Source organism: Nesoenas mayeri, assembly GCF_963082525.1.
Source record: "Nesoenas mayeri genome assembly, chromosome: 7".
Classification (NCBI taxonomy): domain Eukaryota; kingdom Metazoa; phylum Chordata; class Aves; order Columbiformes; family Columbidae; genus Nesoenas; species Nesoenas mayeri.
In genome coordinates this window covers 35,436,366-35,447,981 of record NC_137551.1, presented here as the reverse complement: position 1 = coordinate 35,447,981, position 11,616 = coordinate 35,436,366, and the positions used below count along the sequence as shown (strand labels likewise).

Sequence of the window (11,616 nt, the reverse complement as noted above, 5' to 3'; positions counted from 1 at the left end):
AACAGCAGAGATGCATGCAATACGATAGATGAATCAGAAATAGCATTTTAAGCTCCTTTAAATGAGTTTGAGTTACAGCCAGTAATTGCATTTTACTCTTATTTATTACTGGGAAGAATAAATTGTATTGCTGTACATGGATTAGAATCGTAGAATAGTTTGGGTTGAAGGGACCTTAAAGCTCCCCCAGTGCCACCCCTGCCCTGAGCAGGGACATCTTCACCAGCTCAGGTTGCTCAGAGCCCCGTCCAGCCTGGCCTGGGATGTCTCCAGGGATGGTTCATCCACAGCTGCTCTGGGCAGCCTGTTCCAGGGCCTCACCACCCTCATGGGGAAGAATTTCTTCCGTATGTTTAAGCTAAATCTCTTCTCCTTCAGTTTAAAGCCATTAGCCCTTGTCCTATCACTACATGCCCTTGTAAAATGTAAATGTAAAATTTTATGCTTTCTGATAGGCTCCATTTAGATACTGACAGGCTGCAATAAGGTCTCCCTGGAGCCTTCTGTTCTCCAGGCTGGACACCCCAGCTCTCTCAGCCTGTGCTCACAGCAGAGCTGTTCCAGCCCTCTGAGCATCTTGGTGGCTCCTCTGGACTTGCTCCAACAGGCCCATGTTCCTCTTATGCTCCAGAGCTGGACGCAGCACTGCAGGGGGGCTCAGCAGAGCTGAGGAGCAGAATCACCTTCCTCAAGCTGCTGGCCACCTTGCTGGGTCACATCCAACCTTTTATCCCCCAGCACCCCCCCAAGCCCTTCTCATCAGGGCTGCTCTCCATCCCTTCATCCCCTGGCCTGGGTTGATACCGGGGGTTGACCTGACCCAGGGGCAGGACCTTGAGCTTGTACCCTTGTACAAAAGGGCAAAATGGACCTGAGCGATGTCTGTGTGGTCGCACAGCTGCACAGAGTGAGGTGCTTCCAGATGTCACAGGTGCCATTATTTCAGGAAAGCATTTCTGAGAGAGAAACTTTGTTATGCAACAGTGTAATGCCAGAAAAATGAATGCCAGAAAAATGAATGCTATATTGTGTTTTGCTTTGTTTTCCCCCCCTGCAGACAGTGTCCAAGTGTTTCCAAATGGTTAACCTGGCGTCTCTACGCATCATCTCTTCCCTTCCACTGATAAGAAACCTGATCGACTTCCCTTGCGTAACACGTAAAAATTCCACAGAGAAACCAAGAACATTAGAAGAAAAACAGTTCATTCTGTTCAATTTCTTTCTCAGATTATACAACCTGATCAGACTTGAAAACTAAAAAGACATTATAGCTGGATAAGAGATAATCTGACCTCTTACATGGTAAAAAGGAATATATTGTTCTGATAAAACATGTAACGTGGTGCAAGGAAACACAGTCAGATCTTAAGTTACCCAAACTGATTTATTGACAATTTAAACGTGACATATTTACAGCACTGTTTCTAAAATAATTTAACAATTTTCATAGATTTATAAAAGTACTGATAAATAGGAGACCCTGACAATTACCAACCACAAATATTTCCTTATGCTACCGAACTACAACAGTAGTTCTTTTCTTTTTTTCATTCTTTTTCCTCTTTTTTTAAGTCCCATAATGGAGCTGCGCTACCTCCACCCGATGTGTAAAATTGCCAATACCAAAACATAATAAAATGAACATGCAGTGTGAAAGCTGTACCAGAGAAGTGATTTCAGATGTTAAACTACAGTAAAAATATTTCAATGCCAAGTGTCTTCCACACAGAATGGACTTGTGAAAAAATAAGCTTTTAAAGAGCTATTGTTTTATCTTTCTAGAAGTTAAAATCTACAATACTAGTTCAGACATTTACAGTAACTTCCAATCCTGTGCTAGTTTTCACATGTATCTAAAGAGTCAAACAAACCCAGTAATTTACAAACACCGCTGCCCTGACACAGCGGTTAGTTAGCTTATGGATTAAAAAAAAAGAAGGTGCTGATATAATTTAAGGTTTTGAAATTAGATTATGTGTCATTCTGGTGTAACACCAATTATTCTACCCTTGGATCAACAAAGGACCGTGGTAATGCCATCCACATCTCAAGCAGGAGGTCAGCTTGGAAGCTGGAGAGAAGATGGACCTGTGTGGTATGTATCTGAGGGTACAGGAGACCAAAAGAGTCACTGCGAAGCTGGACAATCGGAATCACAATAAGCAGCAGCATGAGATATTTGCGGGGTGTTGATTAAAGCCAACGTTTTTCAGAACCCATGAAAAGTACAACGCTCAATCTACTCCAATGCTTGAAATGTAAAGGTTCTTTTCACTTGTATCACTGAAGCCCCATAACACAGTGTACACAAACAACAAATACTTTTAAAAATAAAATATTGCACAGCTAGTAGGTGCAATACCAGAACACTGGTATCCCTAGCATAAGATTTCTATCTTAAATAGCTGGTTTGAACTATTCTATTCAGAGCAACTCCAAGCCAATGTTCAAAACCATTCAGAATGGTTTGTGTACATAACTAATCCAAAAGTGTTTCGACAAGGTGAGAAAGAAAAGCAAACCACAGGCACTTCAGATTATTAGTGCAGCAGAAGTCATAGGCCACAACTGCATAACGAAGAACAGTTAAGTTCCAATAAGTACAAAACTAAACGAGGTCTTCCACTGATCGATACGGAAACAAGAACTGTTCACATAGCACTGAGAAAACCATTCTCAAAACATATCAAACGATACGTTTAGACATTGAAGAAAAAGAATTGCTGCGAAGCCTAATGTAACACAATATAAACCCTACTTAGTTCAAAAGATCTAAAGTGTCCAAATTCAAAAGTCCAATTTCTCTTCTCCCCCCCTCCAAAAACACCACTACATGCAGTCCATTAAATCCAAATGTGCAAAAAGTTCTAACCCACCTTTAGGAGTGCATCAAAAATAGGCTGACTACTCAAAATATTATTTTAGTGGAAATTTTACAGCACCATAATTAGAATTCCAAGGGAGTTCAGAATTCTTGTTCTGATAACAAATCAGTTGACACTGTTGATCCTAAAGAACAGAAGAAACATTTTGTGCATTTCCTGGTATCTGGAAGTCATGGAGAGAAACAATTCTCATCTATGCCTAAAATCGTACTGTAGTTCAAAATGAAATTAAATAATCACATTTGCTGGCAATAAGTTCTCCACAATATAGCATTAGTTGTAAATTTAGTAAATTTGCCAGATTAGGAATGAAAAGTTGCTGGTACCTTGCTTACTTGCAGATGTACTTGTTTGGTTTTGTCTTTGTGCAGTTTGGCCCCTCCCTAGTAAGTGATTTACTATCAGCCTTTGAGAAAATGCAGAAGGTCCATTTCTGACCTTCTGCTGAAAGGCAAAACACAAACACATTATATATACACGTGTGCACAGAACCACACACATGTGTGTATATATATATATATATATATATAAATCAGTGTTGCTTTTTTTTTGTTCTCATTTCCTATAATTTTCTTTGGTTAAGAGTCCGAACAAGGAAATTAAAGGACCGAACAAATGGATCATTCTCCAAATGCTTCCACCACTACACGTCGCTAACTGGAAGGCTTGCATCATCCAGATCCACAAGGCCAGGATCCTGTTCCTGAGTGCCATTTTTACTTCGGGGTTCCGAGAGGCCCCGTTCAGTCACTTTGGAAGCTGATTCTCTTGAAGCGACAACCTGGATCTTGTAGCTCCCTGGCTTGGCCTTGGTAAAAGACTCGTGAAATCCTCGCTTCTCCAAGGCAGGGTATTTGGCGTGAGGGTTTGGGACCAGAGGGCTGCCGTGAGCGGCTGCGGAATGTGAGGCGGCTGGGGCTGGGGCGGCAGAACGGAGAGCGTGGTTGGGTTCGGAAGAAGACTCGGGATGCTCCTGGAAAAGAAGAGCAGGTGTCGGGTGAAGCCGTCGTTGGAAAGATGCAGTTGCAGATTTCACTCTCAGAAAACAAAACAAAACAAAAAAAATCAAGATAGAAAATATACAAAGCGAAGCATCAGCCACAGCAGCAGGAGGCAGGTGCTTTCTCAAGGCGGTGTGTTATTAAATGTGAGCTTACAGCACTATGTGACAGCAGCATCAGTTGCTTCATTTGAAGAAATTAAATTTCTCAAATCAACCTCAGCAGCTCTTTAGACTTCAGAATACAATCCAGCAAACTGAGGCTTCTCCTTTGACTCAGATCTTAAATAACCTTTTGAAGATACACGGTTAAAGTCCGTTGAAAGTGACATCTTTCTAAGCGAAAAATGTATTTAAACATATTAATATACATCAGGCACTCATATCTGAAGTCCTGAAGCAATAATGCATATTTTACTGTTCTCTCTTCTTCGGGTACCAATTCTCCCCAATTTGTTCCAGGGACCAAACAAAAATGGTAACTATTTTATGCTATCAAGGCTGTATAACTATATTAATGCACCTAGAAAAGAAACTGATCTTTAAGCTATTCCTTCTAATTGTCAAGTTACTTTCTGTTGTTTATTACTCTTAACTGCCATTCTGTTGACCTTATACATAACTTTGTTAGAGCGATACTGTGAGAATTATCTTCCATCATTTACTTGTTAGAAACAAGCTCCTAGACTACCTAGGAATGATCTAGAGGTCTAGAGCATAGTTTAGATGCCCTAGGATACCCTTCCCTACCTACAGCTGTATCTGCAGAACAAAAAACTCCTCAGATTCTGCATCGTATCTACAGTATCTCAAATACCCAGGGATATCTAAACCAGCGCTGGATACGGTGTTAAGTGATACGATCAAAACGGCATGTGATGATGCAGCGAACAGGTCCCTCTGGCTGCGTTAGGAGCTGCTGCCGCTTCTGCCGTCATTTTCACAGCAGTTTTCCAAGTTTCTTTTTGAATGCTATGACATGAATTAATGAATTTAATCATAATGGATTCTGCCAAGTACTACTGTATGTCTTTTAATAAACTGATATATATTATTGGGTGATGGAGCTGTGAAACTTCTTTTGGACTTCAGTTTTGCGTTCAATTTCAGTGAAATATTTCACATTATTTATTTTGCCTTATTTCATACCTGACTTGATACTCCACTTTAAGAAAAAACATTTGCTTTAGAACATACAATTCAGTGATTTACCTACTATTCTTATTGTTAACTTTAGTATAATAGGCCAAAAGTAAGGGATATCAGGACAAGCTCTCTGTAATAAACGTTTTGTTAAATTTTACTGAAGGATACTCAGATTTTACTACCCACACTGACTGTAATTTCACAGTTAAGAGACTACGCCGCTGCGTTACTCCTGAGCTGTTCCGCTTGGAACAGCGTACCCATTAGACATTATAATGCTTCTACGCTTGAACTAATAATGTCATGCAGAGACTTATAAGCCATGCAAATCAGGCTAGAGTATCATCCTGCCAATTACTAGAGTTAAAACGTGCGTGTTTTTGTGTGCACGCACCTGTATTAGTTTGTGGGTAGCTTAAATTTAATTTTGCTTTTGCGCAGTTTCAAAAAAATGTAAAGTAAAATGGAAATATGAACTCTCATGCAAATTAGTTTTGATACTTTCCTATTAAAACGACATCACATAACTTACATTTAAATATACAGTACTCTTTGAAATACAAATAGATGTTTTTGCCATGTTTAATTTCCAGTTGTTTTAAAAGTAAGAAAAAAAAAACAGTGCAAGCCTGTAAGTGGATGATGTAATTTATGAGTTAGTTTTCAGTAATGGTAATGAAAACAAGTAGCATTATTTTTACTTCTTTTTATAGTGCAAATTAGTCTCTAGTCCTAGCCCTCTGTTAAGAAGGCAAGTTTACATGAGAGCCCACATACGTGCTGCATTCACCAGTTCTTGATGTATACCTCGGTATACAAGGATTCGACAGCCTTCTGGCCTGCCGCATCTGGAACACAGTGCAAAGCTAAGATTAGAGTAACCTATACTTGGGGAAAGAAGAGAAGAGAGGAAAAAAGAAAGAAGTGATGCAGACAGTAATAGCTGGATCGCTCAGTTAGCCCCACAACAATAAAAAGAAAAGGCATACACAAGGGAAAAAAAGTTATCTGCGTTTTTTCATTCCCCCAAAAAGAACCAAAATTTATGATAGGAAGTTTAAAATAAAAGCATGAAGCAGCTCCCAGCTGCAAAAAAAAAAAAATTGAGAGCTTAGACTGAATTAATAGAAATACAATATCAATGCAAATATTAAACAAAAGCCAGATTTAAATGATTGGATTTCAGATAATGGGGGTAATGATATATTCAGCTTAATATAAAACCTCCCGTAGCCAGCAAGTGAAAACCACAGCTTGCAACATCTGAACTGTAAAGTATTCCATGGGTTAAATGTGGAGATACCTGGAGACACCGTGACACCACAGTGACCTTCATGACTTTGCGTAAGTTATTGTACTTTGTACTGAACACCTAATACAGTTTAAAAGCAAAGATGTCCGGAATGCGGGTACCCACGTGGCTTCACAAATATTAAGACTTGTCACAGTTCAGTGTTCACGCTCGATGGTGTTCACACCACATTTTCAACAGCAAACACTAACTCATGCGAGCAGAGACGTCTCAGAGAAGTTACTTTAGATTTGAATCTGTATCTGCATATACAATAAACTATCAACAACAGAGAATGGCAATTCAGTAGTCAGAGTTGTTAAAAACAAATTAGGATATCGTAATTTGATTGCAAAATTCAGTAATTAGCAGAAACACCTCGCAGGAATTGGAAAGCTTCAATTTTACTTTCAGACTAGTAGTAGTGAGAAAGATCATACTGAACTTAGACTTTTTTTCTAGGTTAGCACTTATATTATCTACGTGTTCAAGACAACGCACATAAAGTTCGCTACTGGTAAGACTAAGAGAAGTGCTCAATTAAAAAAACCAAAATATTTTCTACGAGTCTGCATTAAAGTTCATGCAAAGATACCACATTACTACAGGACACGACAGAGAACAGGCAAAAGGAAAAGCAACTATAACTTCATGTGCACAAGTAAACACCAATTAATCACATTTTTTCTCAGGTTCAGAATAACATACGGAAGCTGCCGATCTTCCAGGTCCCCGCTGTGCTACAATGGCCCCAGAAATTGCTTTTATCCAACTGTGCATGTCTTCTGGACTGTCCGCCTGGATCAAACAACATTAATTACACTCAACATCATCAACTCTCAACTTTCCCAGTGTCCTGAGCATCTGCATTAAAACGACAGCCTTACATTGCTTTGCGAGCCTGTTATTCAAAGCCACTTAACCCAAACATTTCTGAAGTCTTACCCTGAATTTACTACTACATGTATATAGTTATATAAAATAAGTAGCTATTTTTATACTATTTGCACATTCTAGACTCCAATTTTTACCTTAAGCAAAGAATAATATTAAAGTGCCTGCAGTAGATCTGCTGAATCCACTTAAGCTTTGAAGAGTGACACAACTTCTGTATTTTTCAGTCACTGTTGCACTTCTATGGGGTATTTACTGACTAGTCACAGTAAAATCAAAATCAGTCTCTGTTGGGGGTCAGTTGTACATTTGCTTAGAACAACAGTGCAAAAGATGCAATAGATTAACAGTGAATAAATACATATCTGGGATAAAGATAGATAAAAAGCTAAAGCTATCCCAGAATTTAGTTGCAACTTTATTAAACAAGCACATCCAGCCAGCAAGAAACATCTGCAACATGGCAATTATATTCGACTATAGGACAGCCCATAACTCAGCACCTGCCACCATTGTCTGTATTAAACTAATTGGGCCTTTCTCATCCTACAAGAGAAACTGAAAAATTATTTCCAGTACTACTATTTCCAGCATCACATTCCCACACAGCTGGGAAAAGCAAAGTCTTTGTGATTTGTATTATATCCAAACATTTAGAAGGTGACGTGGTAAGGATGCAGTGATGAAAGTGCATCTGGATACATATTACCAAATCAGTACTGAAATCTAAATGCTGCTGCGCTTTAGTAGATGTTTATTGTGACAAGTGACTTGAGAACCAACCCAACTACTATACATAAAAATTCAGTACTTCAAAAGAAAAAGATTTAATATATTGAGTTGAACCTACAGAGTCTAAAGACCTGAATACCAACCAAATCACACTAGGATTTATTGTTTATTATTTTCATAGGCTACCAACATAACACTTGCTATTAGACGAACTATTTCTTATATGCATCTTTCTGAAATATAATAAAGATCACATTCCCTCTGAAAATCACAGCATAGTTAAATACAACTACAAAAGCAAAATAGCAACTCTTCTTTCCTTTGAGCATGGCAGTCTCTTAGTTTTGCCCAACGTTTAAAAATAATTACCTGTACATAAAAGGTTCGAGAAGTTGTTACAATTTCAAAGAGATTGTCCCTCATCATTATATCACTGTAAATGAAACACAAAAATACTTCAACAGCAAGTACAACCTTCCCACTTCACTTTAAAAAGACGTGCAGAGAATCAGAGCATTTGTTGTCCAAAGACATTTCTGTATCACTCTACTGTTGTTTTTTTGGTAAATACCAGGTAGAGAAAGAAAACCAGCACCTCCTCCTCGTTGTAGTCCTAAGACTCTTTAGTTTACCAGTGACAGACATGCTGCTATGTATATTTTTAATTGGAACATTCTAAACCATATCATGTTAAGTTAAAAAATGTTTATTGCTCTAGTAAAATGGCTAAAATTTCGTATTTATATTTTGTTATGACTTTAAAGTATTGGCCCTAAACAGTAGCCTGCTAGAAAAAAAAATGAATGTCCAGCATAACTACTACAAAGGAAATTCATTCCTTACTATATTGTCATTTGGTGGAAGGGAAAGAGCAGGAGAGAGTGTTCTCATCTGAATTCAGACACCGAACATAAGGTAATGTTCTCTAAAGGTTTAGAGACACTATACGTAGACTACAGACTCCTAAAATTGCTGCCTCAGACCAGGCAGCACCCATCCATCTCTAATTCATGATCGCACATTACTCCTTTGTTCCACCCTTGTCCAACGCATTTACATTCTACCCGATGTTACAAGTTTGAAACACACGCTAAATACAGAAAGCTCAGAATTGGCTTTATGCACAAAGTTCTCCGTTGCTTCCCACGAGCAGCCGGGCCGTGACAAGGCAGCGCAGCCCATGGAACAGCATCAGCGCTTCTCACCTCTGTTTGCATTCCTGAACTTTATGGACCTCCTTCAGTGGTATAACCCTAAGAGGTTCCTTTTCCTGAAAAAAAACACAAAAACCAATTCAGTAGAGTATATCTAACAACTGGAATATAGTGAGGAAGCCAGAGGTCAGGACAGCTGACAGCAGCAGACTTTATAAATGAGACTTTTGAGGCAGTCGGTTATGCAAAATGTGGTGTCAACCAAAATTACATGTGCTTTTTGTACGTAGTGAACCAACCACGGCACTTGCAATGAAGAGGAGGACAAATCAAGAATTAAAATACCACAAAATATACATTCACATTACCACCTGTCCCTTTCCCCAAACCAGATCAGAAAATTAAATCTGAAACAATTAAATTGTTTCAGTAAAACCGCTCTTATATTCATTTACTATGAAATGTTATAATACAGGGTGTTTTGTTAATTGTACCGCATGGTATGACTTTAAATAAAATTCATTGTATCCTATACTCAATACAATTAAAAATATGAATAAACCAATCATACCAAAACCCGTAAAAGAACAATTATTCTTAAAGCGTATGAAAATCCTGCTACCGTAACAAAACCAAGTGTTACAATTCTGTCCAAGTTTCACAGAACAGGAAAAACGTGAGAACATTCAAACAGCAATACTTTCAGTTTTGCCATGACAGCGTAATGTCATACGGAGTTATTTTCCCATGGTTGTCGCAGTAAAACACAAACAAACAACTTATTTTACCTCCTGATGTGTTTTCTTTAGGCAATATTACAATGGGCTACTTCAGTTGGCTTCAGCTTATAGACAAAACACAAGTTGTCAGGTCTGGAATGACTGTTTTCTCTATAATTTCTATTATGCATACTTAAGAGATTTATGTTGTTACGGCAAACAGCAAATGTCGCCGAATATCACCATCCTCAAATTATAGTTTTCATTAGATCACTTTACAGCAGATCACATAGACAGGTTTTAAAACTTGATATTTTCAGTTATTTTGGTTGTCTCTTCCTAGGTTCACTCATCCATTATAACAGTTTTCAAAGTAATACATCCAATGTCAACTGCGAGACCATCCTTGGAATACAGACGCCTGATCTCAGCTCAAAAATGATCATTTTCCAAATCTGATATTGCCTGTATTCCATTATGCTCCACCTGGAGACTGACCAGGGCCCTTCCTCCAACCGAAAAGAGCAGATCATTAATGGAGGGTGGGGATGGGACACCAAATAACCACATCAAAAAAAAATATCCCCAGAATCTATACATCCTTCAACTACAAAACCCCATCCAACCAACAACAACCAAAGATAAACCCCAAAACAAACAAACGCACACACACAAACCAAAAATACAACACACCATTTTTTACATTTTGGAGAGCAGAGAACTTGGATATATTTCTCCAGATGCAAAAGACATCCAGTACGAGCCATGTGAAGTACTGGTGAGCAGGCCGGCTGCCAAGACAAACAAACTTCAAGCAAGATCCACACTTGACTGCTGACTGGGGCTACTGGGAACTGAAATCCACCAGAAAGCAGCTTCCCAGAATTAGAAATCTGATGCTGCACTGGCTGAAACAACCTCCACGCTACGGCCTTCTTAACCACAAAGGCACCACAATTTTTTCCCCTATCTTTGTGTTACTCTCATTAGGAACAGATGATTAGAGATGAGGGGATCTCATGCTTTGCCACAAGAAATCATTTGCCACTTGAGATCTTCCAAAGAAAGCACTTCACCCTTTTAGTGTTTGTAGGAGATAAATAAAATCTGATGGGTATATAACTAAATTGTTGCAAGTGTTTTCTTTTTGGTAGGTTGTGCTGTGTGAATATTTTGCCCTTCCCACTCCAGAGCAAAGTGTCTCCAACACGTGTGTTTCAGACAAGGCAGATACTAAGTGTTTAAAAAACTATATGAAACGTGATTATCATGATTAGGTTTTCTAACCATGGAATTCTCTGATTAGCCATGATAGTCCAATAAAAGGACACTCTATTATCTATCTGTTCACTACTATCTATACAGAAGAGGGATAGTCCAATAAAAGGACACTGTATTATCTATCTATTCAGTACTATCTATACAGAAGAAGGATGACTCTCTCAAAATGGAAAGAAAACCTGATTTCAGTAAAAACTGTGAAGCTGTATCTACTTTGCTGCTGTATGACAGCTGGTCAGTCCAGCACCTTCCTCACACTGCAGCCTGGGGATATGAGCCCGAAGAACAGAGGGCACTAAGAGAGTTTAAATTGCTCACTTTAAATAAACTGGAAAGGAGCAGGACAGAACACGAAAAGTAGATGCATTTCTACCAGCTTTCTAGTATATTCTCTCACAGTACAATTCTTCAATGAGTAATCTGCACTCAGATTTTATTTTAAAATGAACAGAGAGGGTTTATTAGAAGCAATGTGTAAGAATTGTGTTATGCTGACAGTTTAACAAAGACAATG

At 38.6% G+C, this 11,616-nt stretch overlaps 1 protein-coding gene across 5 annotated transcripts in view; it reads right to left on the bottom strand.

Annotated features, from left to right (window-relative positions):
* Window positions 1–1,370: 1,370 nt before the first annotated feature.
* The window catches only part of PLEKHA1 (pleckstrin homology domain containing A1), a 37,997-nt gene continuing 27,751 nt past the window's right edge, over window positions 1,371–11,616 (bottom strand). The window contains exons 9-13 of one of the 5 annotated variants that reach the window (XM_080347372.1): window positions 9,154–9,218; window positions 8,318–8,381; window positions 7,003–7,120; window positions 5,839–5,879; window positions 1,371–3,858 (exon numbers count right to left, since the gene is read on the bottom strand). In XM_080347372.1, coding sequence (XP_080203498.1) covers window positions 3,529–3,858; window positions 5,839–5,879; window positions 7,003–7,120; window positions 8,318–8,381; window positions 9,154–9,218 — 618 coding nt within the window. In that variant the 3' untranslated portion in view covers window positions 1,371–3,528. Of the gene's footprint in view, window positions 3,859–5,808; window positions 5,914–7,002; window positions 7,121–8,317; window positions 8,382–9,153; window positions 9,219–11,616 lie in introns of all 5 variants that reach the window. The other 4 variants (XM_080347376.1, XM_080347374.1, XM_080347375.1 and 1 more) reach the window with 4 other exon arrangements.